We start from the raw sequence: 17,433 nt of genomic DNA, 5'->3' as shown, positions 1-17,433 counted from the left end.
GCAATTATATATATAAATTACATAATATATCAAAAACTTGTGAATAGTGGAATTTGTATGAAAAAAAAATTGAGCCAAGTTTTTGTCACCTTAACCAACTTTTTAATTTGAAATAAATTAATATTAAAATTTAATTATTTTTTCTATGTAATTTGTCTTTATTCACAAATTTTCATTTCTTTAAAACAAAAAAAAAATTATGCACTATTTAGCTGACAATAAGAGCAAACCCACCATTATCACCTCTTTTATTCTTGATTTTCCCCAAGCCACTTAAACCAACCTAACCTTTTTCTTTTTGCAAATAAATTTGCCTCTTTTATCACCCTTTTTATTCTCATTCTTGATCTATATATTTTTTTGTTAATTATTATTCTTTTTACTTAAATTTTAAGCTTCAAACCAAGAGAATAATACCTAAAAAAGGAAAATGGATAAGATGAAAGATAAATAAAAGGGGTTCATGAAGAAAGTCAACAACCAATTTTCATCAATCAAACTATCCATGAAGTCCCTATACAATGATGTTTTCATCAATTTAGTCCCTTTATTTAAAAATTAGTCAAATTAGTCATATGCTCTAATATTGTGTGCAATTGGATTCTCCTTACTATCTTCATCCAAATTAATTGTTAGTGGCACTAATGTGGTGCTGATGTGTCAAACGATACTAATGTGACATTGACATGTCAAAAAAATTTTTTGAAATTTTTTTTTCCACGTCAATTTCTTGTGTCACGTCATAAGGATCAAATTACATCATATTGTAGAGTACAGTACTAAATTGAACATAATTCTATAGTACAAAGATCAAATTGAACAAAACTCTATAGTACAAAAACTTAATTGAACAAAACTTTGTATTGCTAACACATTTATTTTGTTGTTATAAGGGCTTTTTAGTGCTATTGCTGAGCTGTTTCCTTTCATTGAACAACAAAAGGTGTGCAAGACATATTTATACTCGGTGGGGAACAAGTTCAAAAATGAAAAGTTGAAGTATCAATTTTGACACTATGCTAGATCTCCAAACTAGCCTGAATTGAGAATGCAACAAAACCATTTTATTGAGAATTGGGATGTTGTGCACTGATCACAACCATTCTTTTTTAATTTCTCCAAGTATGATATCATTGACAACAATATGTGTGAGACCTTCAATGGAGTGATAATAAAAGCTAAGTGTAAACCAATCATCTTAATGCTAGAAGATATAAGGCTTTATGTGATGACGAGATTGGTTAAAAACAGAGATTATGGCAAGAATTGGAGATCTAAGTATAAGCCTCGAATACTAAGCAAATTAGAGAAGTATATGAGGCTAGCAACTAAATAAGAAGTGGATTGGAATGGGGACATCTTCATGAAGTCTTTTGGAAGGATGTGATAAGCAAGTGAGGAGAGCTACTCTATTGTGGTGATTGGTAGACTGCAAGTGAGTGACATTCCTTACAATTAAATTACAGGGAAGCATACTGCACTGTTTGGTTGATATTTTGTGGATGGGAAAGTAATCTTTCAGTAATGTGATTGCAATGAGAAAAGGGAATGTCATTCCATTTTCTCCTGCAGGGTAAGTTACTTTCCTTTTGCAAATGGAAAATAAAAATTTTTTATTCCCTAACGTAACCCCCTAACCCTTGTTTTCTCCTTCTTGCCTTCTTCACTTTTTTCCTTTTTTCTAGCTTTCTTCTCCTTTTTCCTTTTCGCCTTTTTCTCCGTCTTTTCATTGTCCGTAGGAAAGGTAGTTTGTCACTAGCACATTGGGATCAAATTTTACCACAAAATCCAAAAATTGGAAAGATTAGTACCTTGGGTTCTATAAAACCCTAATTCAAATTTTCAAGAAATTTAAAAGTGTTTTTGAGAAAATTTTATGTTTTTGATGTCGAAAATTGAGAAAGAAACATTTAAATGATTTAGAATCTAGGAAATTTATTAAGGAATTGAGAGGATTTGATAGGGAAAGGTGTTGAGGTGCCACAATTATGAGAGAAAGAAAGCCTCAAGCAAGCTTAAAATAATATATCTATCGATAGGTGTTCTCATTCATCGATAGATTACGTTCAAACTTTTGGTAGCGGGTATTTATCTATCAATGGATAATATAATCATTCGATAGGTAATGTGATGTATCGATAAATTTTTCTTTGAATAATTTTTTATTTTTAATTTTTATAAGTTTAAGGTGAAATTAAATATTTAGTAATTTTACATATTTTAATATTTAAATAATTAAAATAAAAAATATTATGTTATTTTTTTAATGTTATTATTTATTATTTTAATTGCTTAAAGGTGAAAAGTCAAATTTTATATTAAATATTATAAATTTATTCAACTTATATGTTTTTTATACGTAAGGGCAATTTTGTCAATTTATATTACATTCTTAGTAAAGTGCTTACAAACCAAATAGTACAATATAATCCTCTCAGCAATTACATTTTTTACAATTATCACTTTCCCTTTTTATACCAAACGCTGCAAAATTATATTCTCAGCAATTACATTTCCAACAATCACATTCCCATTAATATACCAAACATAACCTATGTGTTTGTGCAGTAAAAGATGTAGTTGTAGGACTTGGGACATTAATAGAGTGCAATGCCAACATGCAATAAATGCTATCATTTATAAAAGGAGAACCAATAAGGTATTTGGCTAATTGTTATAATAAAAGTGAATACAATGATGTCATGTCATTTTATGTTTTTTCTTCGATTGCGTAAATAGATTAACAAAACAAAAAGTTTCCATATATTTCATATCATAAGTAAAAATTGTATTAAACTATAATATTTCAAGATTTTCAGACACTTCATATATCATTTCAGCTTAAGGAGGGTCAACATTTTCATATGTAATGTGACACAAAAAATGGTAAAAATACTTAAAAAACCCCTATATTATAGAGTTTTGTTTAATTTAGTTTCTATGTTATAGAGTTTTATTCAATTTAGTCCTTATTTTTTACAATTTGATTCTTATGATGTGGCATAAAGAAACTGACATGATAATTTTTTTTAAAAGAATTTCAGACACGTCAACACTACTAATAGTCCATTTTGATAAGTTAATAAGAAGGATTCAATTGCACATAATGTTAGGGTATGGGGATTAAATTGATTAATTTTTTGATAAATGTACTAAATTAATAAAACGCTATAATACAAAGACTTCCTGCATAGTTACCATTTTCATAATTTTTTCCTCATCTAGTAGATTCAGGAGCAATGTACAGTCTCGGGTCCATCCCACCCAAACTCAAATTCTTACCTCAAAACTAATCTCCTCCTCCACCCAAACTCAAACTCCTACTTCAAAACTAATCTCTTCCTCTTACGAGTATCCCTAAATCTGTTGACATCCCTAAATCTTTTCAATTTATTTTTTGAAAGCCTTATATCACTTCTCCTTTTCCATAATAACTAAAACCAAAAAACTTTGAATAAGAAAAATTCAAACTGCTAAAAAATAAGAAAGAGTCTTGGGCCTTGGCAAAGACTTTGGTGGTGGGAGGAATGATTCAAAACTATTAAAAAGAAAAAAAAAAGGAAAGAAAAGTCTCCACATGCGTCCATGACTTGCCACCCATTATCTGTCTTTCTTGGAGAAACTCAAACTTTGGCTCTTTAATGTTTTTCTCTTGTAGCTCTGAATGGAGTTTTAGTGTGAGGCCTCTTCCCCTTTCTCTCTGGAGTGAAAAAATTATTTACAGAAAATTTGAAAACACCTGATGAAAAGACAAAACTGGGCAACTTTTTTGCCCGGCAGGAAAAAGTTAGACGTTTGTCAAGTTGGCATCAACCAACAAACTTAGCGCACTTGTAGGCCTCTTTAACATGCTTTTGCTAACAGGCAAAAAAAAAAAAAAGAAAATCCTAAAATTCCTTGCATATAATATATTTTCAACATGAATAGCTTTGCCTCCTTTCTTCATATGTTTAACCTTCTTCATTTACTCTCTAATCATTCTTCTTTTGTCCTTTTGAAAGTGTCCTTAGTCCCTTATTATCCTTTAAAGACTTTAGTTAAAGCCTCATCACTATTTGGTGAATATTAAATGTTATTAATAATAAATGGTATTTACATGTACTCAAATCATTTAAAGTTGCTTTTTCTACTAATTTTCATTTTTTTTCTCATTTATTAATTAGTATGATATATGACAATTATTAATTTTCTAACCGCATGTGAATTTCATTGGAAAAAAAAAATTTAAAAAGCACATAGTAATATTTGTTTTCATATAACATCATATACTTAAATGCAATTAAATAAGAGAGAAATTAAATAGTAAGAGCCTATTAAATGTTATAATTAACTTTCTTAACATACAAATCAATCATATGACATCTAAAAGTAAACGAAAATTCAATCAACAAAAACTTAAGTTCAATAGCTATGATCCCGTTTCAATTATTCAAATTAAGACTGTATACGGTTCGATTTGATATTTAAAAAAATAAATACATAAAATATTTTATTTTTCAAAATAAAACTAAATATGTATCCATCTGAATTGAATTTCAATAGTTTGAAGTGGTTTTATTCTCGATTTTGAAAGATTTCTTTTAAAATTTTTGGTGTAAGTTACTTAAATTTAAAACAAAACAAAATAAAATAAAATATTAATTTTATGAAAATAAAAATTAACAAAAATTTAACTCGGTTGCATTAATCAAAACTCAATCCGAATGGAAATTAGTTCTTGACTTTTTGTTTAGCCGTAATTAAAATTAAAGATTAGAAGCTAACTGCATTGAAAAGAGATTTGAATGTAAAATATGGACACCTTCCGTAATCCACCAATCCCAATAGCAAATCACACCACATGTACGATGTTGTACTACAAAATGATAAATCAATTGGAGTAGGATGCAAAGCAAGACCGTTGCGTCCGAGGCTCTATTAGCAGAAGAAAGCATGAAACTATAAAACACATATAAAGAGAGAGGTGAAAAGAAAAAAGATTAGAAATAGATAACTCATCCAAGATTAGAAAACGGATAATGGATTAAAGAAGATGGAGATACGGATTTAGATTGAAATGAGTTTTTAGTCAAAGTCCCGTGAGTGTTTATTGAAAAATAAGATAATTTTGAAAATAAAAGAAAAAAAAGAATAGGATAACTCAAAAAATAAAAATTTAAAGGGATAATCTTCGGAACTATAGGTGTTTATATTTTATGTGTAATTGCAAACTTCATTGTTAACTTATTATGGTTAATTTATGCCAATTAAAAATAATCAATAAGTAGCTCGGAATTTTCAACAAATTATATCTAAATTTTGAAAATTTAGAATTTCGATTGATAATTTTTCGTGGGTAGACTTGGAAGTTCATGGCTATGGGGGTAAAATCACAAACGTTCAAAACTTGTGTGTGGGTTTCTATTGAAATCAACATTTTCAAGGTTTAAACGGCTAAGGAAGCGCTAAAAACAAGTATCAAAAGCATTAGATTTTCTTTATCCAGGAGCCATTTAAAAAGCAAAAATACCACGACATAAAACACAAGCCGGTCTGGAATCGGGCAGGGAAACAGAGGGAGTGGAAGACGAAGAGAAGGAGAAACCAAAAGAAAGGGGGAAAAAGAAAAGCAGCTAAAACCTAAAAGTAGCCAAACACGCATTCTTCTTGTCTCCCTCCCTTTCTCTTCCGATTTTTTTTATTCCAAAAAAAATAAAAAATAAAGGATATTATTATTCTCTATATTTTTGCTGAAAATAATTTGACAATTGACTCCTCACCCTCCATTTTTTTTTCTTCTCGTTACTTTTTCCTTTATGTCTCCTCAGATCTAAACTTTCTCAGAAATTTAGGGGCGAAGTCGATTCGGCATATCAGCGACGAAATTAGTAAAAAAACCGCCGGTCCGATCCAAGAAGCCGAATTGAAATGGATGATTTTCCAGGTTTGTTAGCCAAAGATTTTGGGATCAAACCCCAAGGCAAGTCGGCCCCGATGGCACCTCCTCGAAACCCTTCTTCGGGTACCAATATCTCTTCGGGTTCCAATTACGGGTTCCGATCCGATTTTACCCGATCCTCATCCGGCAACGCCAAGTCATCATCCAATTCCATTTTCGACGATCACGATCGCGACGGGCTCATCTTTAACGACGTATTTGGTGGACCCCCCAAATACTCCTCTGAATCTCGAGCCACAACTGCTCAAACGTCGTCTTTCGATTACGACTCCATTTTCAAGGACCCGAAGCCGCCGGTTTTTGACAAGCCTGTTTACGATGACGATCTTTTCGATGGATTGCCTGGGATCAAGAGCTCTTCCTCAGCAGCGTCGGCCGCTAAGTACGATGACGTTTTTGCTTCGATCTCGGGGTCTTCGCCTCCTCCTAAGCACAGGTCCGTAAGCAGCTCGCCGTTTGATGAGCTGCTTGGGAATCTAGGGAGGAAAGAGACTGACACGAAGACAAAGAGCGAGAGAGTGAAAGCGGAGAAAGATGCGCCTGTTTTTGATGATTTGCTTCCTGGTTTCGGTCGGAGCAGCTCTCCTGCACCTGCGAGGTATTTTCCAATTTATAAGGCTTTGATTTTGAAATAAATGAATATTATACTACTTTTTTGTTATGTGTTAGTTTACTGGCATTGTTTGCGGATACTTCAATTTAGGTATTTCTGCTGGCTTTCATGTTGAAGAGTATTGGCAATTTGTGATATTTTGCGTAATGCTTAAATGTTCAGTCTGGTCTATGGTTTTTGAGATTTGATTGTGGTTTTGGCAGCTCACTTGGCATTTAGCATACAAATGAGGCAATGCAGTCAATGAAATGAGTATAATTTATATGCAGGTCTTTGATTTGTGCTTGTTTTCTGGAAGACTTTAATCAAGGTTATGTTTTGCTGGTTTTGTGTGCTGCAAGTTAATCATTTCTGCAAAAATGTTTACACGTTAAATTTGTGTGACTATATTCTGGCATTTTTGGGTAAGTGATTAAAGAAGGCAATTTACTTGCAAAACTTGACGTAGGTAACTTTGAGATTCTAGAGGTATTTATCATTTAGTGGCTCTTTATTGTCTGGTTTATCAACTGCATAGCGTTAGCTTTTTCCTAATATATTTAATTCAATCAAAACAACACTTTGCTGGTGTTTATCAACACTGTGACTTGTGATCTGGTCTGAATGTTGATGTTATGGAGTTTGTTGCACTTAAAAAGTTGATATATCATAATGAATTTGAAACAAATAATATGTGGATTTTTCTATATTTTTCCCGCTGGACAATTTTCAGTTGCACAGTCTCATTTGGAGCAGCACCACCATAGAAACCTACATTAAGGACCAGGAGGGCTAAATCTAAGTATCTTGTTTTGGGATTTTTAATTACTATACACTGCAAATGCATATGGAATTGGATGTATTGAACTCATCTCTCTCGGCCACCCCCCGTCCCTACCAAAGAAAAGAAAAAGGAAATAAGAAGTTAGGTAGTTCTGTAGTCGAATATCTGTTTAGGTTCTGACTGATTAAAGTTGTACATTCTTTGTTGCGTATTTATCTGCCAAAGAAGTTAGGGGTATGCTCTTCTTCAACTCCCTTGTGAGGGTCTGTGCTCATTTTGTACCTATGACATAGTCTCAAAGTTTGTAATTAACATATGAAAGTCATCAAGCCATAGCTTCACCAGATGACTCATGTTTGATGTCTACTAAAACCCCATACAGAATCAGTTGTAATTCTTACTTCTGTGGTGTATGGTAACTAATCAGTTTTAGGGAGTTTTGGAGTAATTTGAGTCGATACCAAGTGTGTGTGAAACCAGGCTCACACTTGCATGAATATGATGTCTTATGAGAGATATCACATGAATACAGATGTAACTTTATTAACCCTCTTTTTGTTATCTACTTCCTCAGTGATCTCTTTCATTGGTCTAGAAATGCTTGTCATCCTCTGTATATTCCTAAATTTGAAGATGGCAAATTTCCTAGATTAAATTTATTGGCTAGGTTGGATTGGATAGGTATAATTGTTGGTTATCAAATGTTTTTGAAATTAAGTGAGGATGATAGGGACTTTGATAAACTTTGAAATTTTCTTATGAGATGAGACAAACCTTTTTGAGTTTCGAAAATATTTGATTGCTAGAAATATGGAAATATTGTACTATAAACTTTAGTAAATGTCAATGCTATCACACACATCGGTTTTACTTGTAACAGACATGGAAGATGTAAATCGGGAAAAAAATATAAATAATTTTTGTCATTACAATTGTGATTATGTTTTAATTGGAAACTTGTAGTACGCATTACTGCTAGCTTAATTGAGAAGAAAGGGGACTAGAGGACTATACATGCTTGTGGTACATTTGGACTCTAAACACTTTGTTCGAAGCTTGTGATCATGTATTTCTACTTTCTAGTTCAATATTTGTCAAATGTAGCCTTATTTGCCTCTTGTCCTTATATTACTTAGCTTATCTATACCATGTAAATATTAGCTGATATCATGCTTCACCCTTTGGACAGGTCAACTTCAGATGCCCACCGGTCCCAGAAACCAGCCTCAAATTCAATCAAGACTGGCTCCAATTCGATGGAAGACCCTTTTGTCGTCATAGAATCAACATCAGTACCTGCAGATTCGTCCTCAGGGTTGTTTACGGACCCCTTGGAAGAAATAAATAAAATTAATGGATCTGGGAAGTCAAGAGTGGAGAGTTCATCTGGAAGTGGGGGAGTATTTGATGATATAGATCCTCTTGATGGTCTTGGAAAGTCTGTACCTCCAGTGTCATCTGAGATCAATAAGAGGGGGAAGGATAGGAGCCCTTTAAGAACTGCAAGTGGTGCACAAACTCCTGCTAGTAAAGAGTCAATTGATGAAGAATATGAGCATCATACAAAGAAGAGGATGCCATCTGTTGACAGTTTTCTGGAATCTCATCAACCTGTTTTTGACATGCCCAATGTGTCAACCGATTTTCATAGCTCTGTTGGTCAAACTACTAGCCCTCCTCCATACTCGAATGTCAGTTCTAATGACACTAGTTCCCAGGTAAATACAACTCCTAGATCTGAGGAGAACTTTGACACATCTGATGATGTGTGGCTCACTGTATCAGAGATTCCTCTCTTTACCGAACCTACCAGCGCTCCACCCCCTTCAAGACCCCCGCCTCCAAGACCACCTCGAGTTTCAAAGTCAGAGACAGGCTCATTTTCTTCCACAAATGCAAAAAAGGTCAATGAATTTTCCTCTTTCCCAAATTCAACTCAGTACTCGCACAGCACGCAGTCAGCTCGTGCTGCAGGAAGAAGCTCTGTTACATCTCAATTTGATGAACTTGAAGATTTTGCAATGGGTAGGGCCCGGAATAATGTTGAACATGCTGATGTTTTTCCTGGTGATGATTTTGAGACCAACTCTGTTGCTGCTGCTTCTGCTGCTGCCATGAAAGAGGCAATGGATAGAGCAGAGGCTAAATTCAGGCATGCTAAGGAAATGAGGGAGAAAGAGAATTTAAAGGCTGCTAGAAGTAAAGAAGCTGGTCAAATGGATAAAGATGAGAGAGCTATGCAAGATGCTTTGGATAGAGAATATAGGGAAAAGCAAGAGAGACTGGAGCATGAGAGGCAACAAAGGGAAAGGGAGGAGGAAGAGAGAGAGCAAAGGAGACGTGAGTTGGAGAGGGAAAGGGAGGAGAAGGAGAGAGAACAAAGAAGGCTTGAGAAAGAGAGGGAGCGAGTCAGGGAGATGGAGAGGGAAAGGGAAAAGGCCAGACAAGCTGTTGAAAGGGCTACTAGAGAAGCACGTGAAAGAGCAGCAGCTGAAGCTCGTGCTAGAGCTGAAAGGGCTGCTGTTGGAAAGGTAGCTGCTGAAGCTCGAGAACGAGCGGAACGGGCTGCAGTGCAGAGAGCACAAGCTGAAGCCCGTGAAAGGGCAGCAGCAGAGGCAAGAGAAAGAGCAGAAAGAGCTGCTGCAGAAGCGAGAGAGAGGGAAGCACGGGAGAGGACTGCAACAGCAAAAATTGAAGCTGAAACAAGGCTTAGAGCAGAAAGAGCTGCTGTGGAAAGGGCTGCTGCAGAGGCTCGAGAGAGGGCTGCTGCTGCTGCAAGGGCAAGCCAGCAAAAGAATGACAATGATCTTGAATCCTTTTTTAGTATGGGTTCTCGACCAAGCAGTGCACCAAGGCCAAGAGCTAACTCTTCAGTAATGTTCTAAGGCTATCATACCGTATTAATGTTCTGGTTTATGTTGTAGTGTCAGCCTGTCTGTTTTTAACCTGGCCTTTTGTTCTTACAGGATCCTCTGTTTGATGGACAAAACAAGGGAGGGGCCGAAGTAGCTAGAAGAACATCTGTTGGATCCTCATCGAGCATGAGGAAAGTTTCTTCAACTGCAAATATTGTTGATGATCTCAGTTCTATCTTTGGAGGTACTTGCAAATTTGAGATGTGATGATCTTTGTAAATTTGTAATATTATGTTATTTCTTCTCTGTAGTTGACGGCTGACTAAACTGCTTTGCTTGCTAAAGCTGCTGCATCTTCATCTGGAGAATTCCAAGAGGTTGAAGGGGAAACTGAAGAAAGGCGAAGAGCCAGGTTGGAACGCCACCAAAGAACCCAGGAGCGTGCGGTACGTATTCTGTGTTGCATGATTTTGTTTATGTTTGCTCTCCTGTCCAATCATAAGGACTCTCAAAGTGCATGCTCTCTCTTGAATTGGAACAATTGGTTGAGAGGTAGTTCATATGTTTGTGATAAACTGCTCGTTGGCCCTGGTTTACGTATTGAGTTTGCATATCCAGGCAAAAGCACTGGCTGAGAAAAATCAACGGGACCTTCAAGTGCAAAGGGAACAAGCTGAGAGACATGTAAGTGGCTGCTGCAATTTTTTTTTTGCTTGTTACTATTGTTCATTCTATTCTTCTTTCCTCATCATTTTTATTTTTTTACCTGGGTTTTATGTTGCGGTTTATTTTTCAATGGGGTCCAACCATAAAGGACTTCTGCCCTGACCCCAGCCTCCAAATTGTACATGTTTGCACAATTGCAATACATTTTATGAGTTGCAAGTATTAATTGGGTATGAGGTTGCTTTTGCTTGTCCTTCTTCAGTCTGCCATCAGTTTGGGTAGCGGTTAACTTGTAAAGTTGGCTCTAGGATCGTTTAAAGATTTACTTAATTTCTATGCTATTATATAAAGGAAATGGGTTTGTGGCTTTGTCTCTCACCAAGGTGAGCAAGTTTCCTGCAAGTTAATGCTATCTTTTATACTAATTTATTACAGGTACTCTTATTTTGAGTTATGGATAAAACTTACATGAGACGGAAAGATAACTGAGTGTTTAATCCTGTAATATGCTTTTGTCTATATGATCAGTTAAAGTTGGTCATTACTTTTTTTCTTAATTTTGTTTCCTCAGTATTTCCAATGAGATGAGTTAGGACTGGGAACTAATTTTGTATATGAACCTAAGAGAATATTTAACCTGCCCGACTAGCCTGCACCCCAATGTTATGTTATTTTGTACTTTGTTGGCTTAAGTAATTCAATGTATAATGGCACATAATGTGTTGCAAGAATAGTTCCCGTCATGAAATCATTATTGTTATTATTATTTTTCGGTACTTGTCATGAAAGCATTATGATGCATTGGAATATATGGCTGTAATTTTATTGTGTGTGTATATAACTGATTATTTTTACTTGTACATGCATACATCTGCAAAAGTTTTTCTTTTTTTATGTTGTCTGTCTAATATTGATCTTTGGTCTTATTGTAGAGAATTGCTGAAACGCTAGATGTTGAGATCAAGAGATGGGCTGCTGGGAAAGAGGGAAATTTGCGTGCTCTGCTGTCAACATTGCAATATGTGTGTTATTGCTTATTACTACCATTCATCTTGTTTATTCTCTTGCATAGTACTTTATGTAGGAACAGATTATACTCCACTCCCTGCATTTTTCATTTGGCTATATAATTGCTGTATATCTTGCATGATTCTCATTGTATTGCCTTAATTCCACCATCTGATATTCTACTGTTCTGAGATCTTCTGTACAAGCTGTAGTACTTTAACGCAAATTTTGGGATATGTTGTTGGAGGAAGACTGAGTGAGATGACATTCAAACATAAGAAGACACCTCTGATTGAACTCTAAACTTTTCCTGATACTGTCCTATCTAAATAGCTGCACTCTTTACTGACAATGCATTGTTGGTATTGTTGTCAGATGGATACACTGTGCATTTGATCTGATTTAAAGTAGAACTTAAAATTGAAAGGAGGTTAGACTGACAAATTTCTAGTGTCCAGCTGCAATTTTGTTATCTTTGGACTGTTTGATTTAGCAGACTTTTAGAATTAAGGATACTAAAGCACAAGAGTATGTCTTGAAAGCTTCTTCCCTTGCATGATGCTTACAATCTGGCTCTCGCAGTTTTATTCTTCCAGTCAAGGAACTATTGTTGTAGCAGGCATGCTATTATTATTGAGCAGTAAAGTTTCGTGAACCACTTTAAGATGGATTTTGTATAGGAGGGTGCCAAACTTGTGATAACTGATAAGCATCTATACATAATCTTATAGAATACAGGGACATCCTTGCAAAATTATTTTCGTGATGCTGACCTTCTCGTTAAATTTTGGAATCCTAGAAATAGGATAAACATCTTGTTAACCTTTTGTCAAGCATTTCATAGTCTTTTCAGCTTATAAGGCAAACTATAGCATTAATGGTATTTAAAAGGGCAGTGCAGATTCTAGCATGCTGTCTTTACTTAAAGTCTCTTTCTGCCTGTCTTGCATGCAGTTGCAACATGATTTGACATTCCCAAGCGCTTGCATGTGCAAACACTTACTTGAGGGTACTAATTGTGCGTCAAACAGTTCCTGCTTGAGAATGAGCTTTATTGTGCGTGCATGTACTTATCTGTGCCAACACTTATTTGAAAGTTCCATTTATGCTTTATAACCATTAAATTTGTTGGAGCACTGCTGTTAATTTTGAAGACGTGGATGACAAGAGGATCTTGTGAAATTCCTGTAGTCATTTCTCTTCATCATTTGTTTTTGACTTTCTGATAGTACAAATTTCATGGAAATGTGATATTTTTACTAACTAATTTTTCTCCTGAACTGTTTTTTGATGATTAGGTTCTTTGGCCTGAATGTGGTTGGCAGCCGGTTTCTTTGACGGATTTGATTACAGGTGCTGCAGTTAAAAAGGCTTACAGAAAGGCGACTCTTTGCATCCATCCTGATAAAGTCCAGCAAAAAGGTGCCAATCTTCAACAGAAATATATCGCAGAGAAGGTGTTTGACTTGCTCAAGGTACGTAATAAATGTTTGCTTGCAGCAGTCTATCGGAGTGTGCTATTTTACTATTAGAGCCTCCATTGTACTGATTGCCATTTTATTTGACACAGTTTTTTCGGATGGGAAAGTGTTGCTCGTTGTATAATAATATTTCATCATAGTGCTGCATTTCTTTCCGTCTTGTTTTAGCTTTGACACTATTTTGTCTGTCTGTATGTTAAATAGGAAGCCTGGAACAAGTTCAATTCAGAGGAGCTTTTCTGAGTTTGGAATTGTTGATTACGTAGCTCAAAAATTCATGAACTATTCCTTGGGAGTTGAATGCATGATTGTTGAAGCAGCTATAATTTTCTTATCCGCTGCTGTGTCGTCTGCTTCGATTTGATGATTCATCGTATCAGCTGTTAAAGCGTGGCACAAGGTGCTGCCTGCTTCAAAGGCCGCAGAGGTGCCTGAAGGGTGAAGTACTCTTCTTTTTGTTAAGGTTGATCGATGTACATTAATCTTTATCCAGCTTATGCACGTGGAAGTTGGAATCTCGGTGTTAGTGTAGATTATTATAATTCAGCGAATTGGTCAGTTCTATCATCCGCCCCGCCCCATATGCACGGAATGAGGGGATTTTTTGTGTTAATTCTTTTACAATATTGTTTTTATATCTTTTTGTGGAAAATAGAGAGCTATGATATGTTGAGTGAATACCTACATGTTCTATTGATATCAAAACAATAGTATGAGATGTGTATGATTGTTGAGCTGGCTTACTCCGATTCATATATATCATCCATTTTTTCTATAACGCCTATTGCTCCCTCTGGCTAAGAAAATCGATTTTATTTATTTATTTATTTATTTTATTATGAGAATGTGACTGAATTTAAGTTGGAGTCCGTAAAATTTCAATTTAGTCAGAGGTTTAATCCTTTCCCTAAGCATGAGAAAAGCATATCAAATTAGAACCGAAGCCTAACTTTATACAAATAGAGACGCTTAAAGCTTCCACTGGCTATGCAGCAGCATGTTCATTTCTTCTTTTTAGGTGAAGTATATACACAAAATCAATTCAAACAAATTGTTCTTTAGGGATACTGAGGACATAGAAATCAATCCATCAGATATTCTTACACTTTGAAGAGAAAAGCATGAAAACCTGAAATATATTATCCCATCTTTTAAGTATGAAGTAGGAAAGAAGCTATATGACAACCTCAAAAGTATTGCAATCTTGACAAAGGATGTACAATGCGGTTAAACCAAATCTAGTCTCAAGGCAAAACTTGGGTTTCAATCTGCATCCTCGATCAAGATGGTCATCATGGGCTTCAGCTAATCGATCCCGTAGTATATCCAAATTAACCTGAGTATATGAAAAGAATGTGGACAAATCATTCAAAGTAACTTCACTAGGAACTTATATGCGTTGCTCATACATGTCTTTTAATAAATAATCTTGAGAGTAGAAGTATAACCCAATCATTAATGCTTTTCAAAAAACAATAGGAACCCAATCTTTCATTTCAAGCAGTAATCAGCAAGAACATAATGTTACCAACTCAGCTAGCAAGCAGCCATAATTACAGAAAACCATGAAGGCACTGCCAACAATCACCATACCATGACAAACCATATGGAGGCAGTCCATTTTCATTCTTCTTGAATGTTTCATTTCTTTTTAGCAAGCAAACAGATTACAGAGAAAGAAAGCAAATATATTTTGCAAAATTGGTTGTTAGGAAAACTTATCAGAAATAAAGATAGCTTTTAGAATGTGATACATGCTGCAAATGAAAAAGTCATAACAATCAATGGCTGCCATGGAATTGAAAATTGTATGAAAAAAGAAAAATAAAGCTAGATGGGAGAACCTCATCATCTCTGTTGAGCTGAAGATTGCAAAGGGTGCAATAAATAAGTTGATGCTTCTGTTGCAACTCTCCTTGCTTACAGATGGGGCACCAAATCTGCTTGTGCACCTAACATAAACAGCAGAAAGTCTTGTTGATTTCATTCATTTCTAAAAGCTTAGCACAAAATACTGAAAATTGACATCTCATATAGAACCAAATGCAAAACATAAAAAACCATATGATGATACTAATACAGAAATTTCTTGTAAGGTATCACAAATGGTGCCTAGATAAACATTTCCCTCACCTGCAAAACACCACATATAAGATGTTCACTAAGGGGTAATAATACTAACATTTATCCAGAAAATCAACATGAACAGTTTGTTGTCACTGTACCTGCTCATCCTTCAATTGCATATGCTCAGAAACTGCACGTGCCAAGTACTCATCTTCTTCATCTGCCCAAGTTTTTATTTGATCTTCTGGTTCTGCAAGGAACTAAAGTAAACATTTAAACTCAAAAAAGGAAGACTTGACCAGCTATAACCTACTGAGTTGCGCATCTGAATGATCATTCACCCACTCAGACATATGACAGCTTTGCAAAAATTAATTCAGTGATTGGTTTAGATATTAATCTTCTTTCTTCTTGTGGCTTTTGTAAACATTGAGATGAAGACATCCAATGATAAAAAAACTGCTTTCATATTGGTGAAAAAGATTGGGCACAAGCTAGTAGACAAATAAAAGCTGCATAAGTGAACAACAAAAGATGAAAAAAGATAAACAGTGACAGTGAGGTGATAACCAGCTGAACAGAAATCTAACTTATAAGTATGCAAATATTTTAGTTGGATGTATATTTTAATTGGTTACATTGTCTCCCCACCCCCTTCTTCTTTGAACAGCTCTGAAAGTTTTTGTTTAAGAGTGTGAAATTATCACCTTTTCTTGCTGGTTCTGTCCTGAGATCCTCATAAAAAATTCTTTGCATTTCTAACAATAGCTCTTCACATTCACCTTGATATGCATCTTGAAGACCATTGTATTCCCATAATTCATCAGTGGCTTTGGGTACAGAATTTGAGCTTTCCAAACAGTCACTTAATGATGAGTCTTTAATTTTTTTAAGTTCATCAGAAACTATTTCCTGAAAGGTAGATTTGATGAACTCCTGAAACCAGAAAACATAAAAAAATAAGTGATACTAATAAACTCACTGCATGAAAACTTAATTTAAGAGAAAAAGAAATAGAATTTTAAAAAAAAAATCCAAAATGCCCGAAAATTTTATATGCACCAAAACTATGTACAAAAGCAAACTCTACTAGGTTATTTCATAAAGGGAGGCTGACAATTACTAATGCAAGGATCGGGGAACTTGACAACACCACTCTTCCGGAACAACTAGGAACTTAAATCTTATATTTCAAGTCCAAATTACCCTGATATGCAGCAAAGTGGGATCGATCCCCATGCCCCATTTCCCCAAAAATAAAGATTCGGAACATTGGAATATTCCCAAGGTAATTACAAGCACCAATTTTATATTGAAAGTAACCGTAACAAAAATAGATATAGAAACTATAAAAATAAAAGTGGTGGATCGGAATGAAAATGGAGAACCTTGTCAATAAGAGATTGGGCGGCAGGCGACCTCATTTTCCAAAGCAAACGAGTCCGGTCCTCTCGTACCCTTTTGTAACAATTTTCTCTCACCTACACTTCATCCACCCACGTTTTAAACAAAATTCATCAATTTTAATTTCTCAACAGGATATTTAAGCATTGCATAAATATTCAAAAATAAAAAACGAAAATGGAGTAAACCAGTAAAGTCGAGCAGCAAATAAACATCACGAGGAAAGATAACTAAAATCCCATAACCATTATTAGACAGGGAAACGAACCTTGTCTTTCCAAAAGGAGTAATTGTTGAATTGGGGATGGGTTTTAAGGGAACGTCGTTTGATTGTTGGGCAATCATCTTCCATTTTTGCTCTGAGCTTTCTCCGAGAGGGGTAGAGGCGAATTGAACAGGCCACCTAAATTTTCACGAGCAGAGAGGCGGGGGTGGGAGGTTCAATTCCTGGATTGTTGTTGTGAAGAACAGGGAAGCTCTGTTGTTCATGAAGAACTCACTCAATTGGCGCCTTGGCGGTGGGTTTGGGTCTGGGCTTGGTGCATTAGGACTAGGGCCTCAGTTAGCCCAGCCAATCCCCACGGCCAACTGCCCAGGGGCCCCAGCTGTTGGTTGGTTAGCCCAAAAGCCTAAAAGCT

At 35.3% G+C, this 17,433-nt stretch overlaps 2 protein-coding genes across 3 annotated transcripts; one reads left to right on the top strand and one right to left on the bottom strand.

Moving 5' to 3' along the window:
• The first annotated feature begins 5,461 nt into the window (after positions 1–5,461).
• LOC18612563 (Chaperone DnaJ-domain superfamily protein) lies at positions 5,462–14,102 on the top strand. The gene is made up of 8 exons (XM_007049434.3): positions 5,462–6,536; positions 8,504–10,187; positions 10,281–10,413; positions 10,515–10,615; positions 10,788–10,853; positions 11,768–11,857; positions 13,142–13,318; positions 13,529–14,102. The coding sequence occupies exons 1-8, from the start codon at positions 5,908–5,910 to the stop codon at positions 13,565–13,567; spliced, it is 2,919 nt and encodes a 972-aa protein (XP_007049496.3). The 5' UTR covers positions 5,462–5,907; the 3' UTR covers positions 13,568–14,102.
• A 188-nt stretch (positions 14,103–14,290) lies between these two features.
• Positions 14,291–17,337, bottom strand: LOC18612562 (RPA-interacting protein A). Of its 2 annotated transcripts, none has more exons than XM_007049428.3 (6): positions 17,064–17,337; positions 16,780–16,872; positions 16,099–16,327; positions 15,550–15,641; positions 15,169–15,276; positions 14,291–14,660 (listed from the first exon to the last, which is right to left on the bottom strand). In XM_007049428.3, the coding sequence occupies exons 1-6, from the start codon at positions 17,145–17,147 to the stop codon at positions 14,499–14,501; spliced, it is 768 nt and encodes a 255-aa protein (XP_007049490.3). In that variant the 5' UTR covers positions 17,148–17,337; the 3' UTR covers positions 14,291–14,498. The 2 variants fall into 2 exon arrangements, with proteins under 2 accessions (XP_007049490.3, XP_017969279.1); XM_018113790.2 differs by having other exon boundaries at positions 16,780–16,877; positions 17,064–17,334.
• Positions 17,338–17,433: the final 96 nt, after the last annotated feature.

Source organism: Theobroma cacao, chromosome 1 (assembly GCF_053813885.1).
Source record: "Theobroma cacao isolate CCN51 chromosome 1, ASM5381388v1, whole genome shotgun sequence".
Taxonomy (NCBI): domain Eukaryota; kingdom Viridiplantae; phylum Streptophyta; class Magnoliopsida; order Malvales; family Malvaceae; genus Theobroma; species Theobroma cacao.
This window is presented reverse-complemented; position numbering and strand designations above follow the sequence as displayed.

Coding starts and splice junctions, on each gene's coding strand:
- LOC18612563 (XM_007049434.3), top strand. CDS start 5,908: ATGGATGATTTTCCAGGTTTGTTAGCCAAAGATTTTGGGATCAAACCC. Junction 10,854..11,767: donor GGGAACAAGCTGAGAGACAT/GTAAGTGGCTGC, acceptor GTCTTATTGTAG/AGAATTGCTGAAACGCTAGA. Junction 13,319..13,528: donor AGGTGTTTGACTTGCTCAAG/GTACGTAATAAA, acceptor TATGTTAAATAG/GAAGCCTGGAACAAGTTCAA.
- LOC18612562 (XM_007049428.3), bottom strand. CDS start 17,147: ATGGAAGATGATTGCCCAACAATCAAACGACGTTCCCTTAAAACCCAT. Junction 15,642..16,098: donor GACAGAACCAGCAAGAAAAG/GTGATAATTTCA, acceptor AGTTCCTTGCAG/AACCAGAAGATCAAATAAAA. Junction 14,661..15,168: donor AGCTCAACAGAGATGATGAG/GTTCTCCCATCT, acceptor TCATATACTCAG/GTTAATTTGGATATACTACG.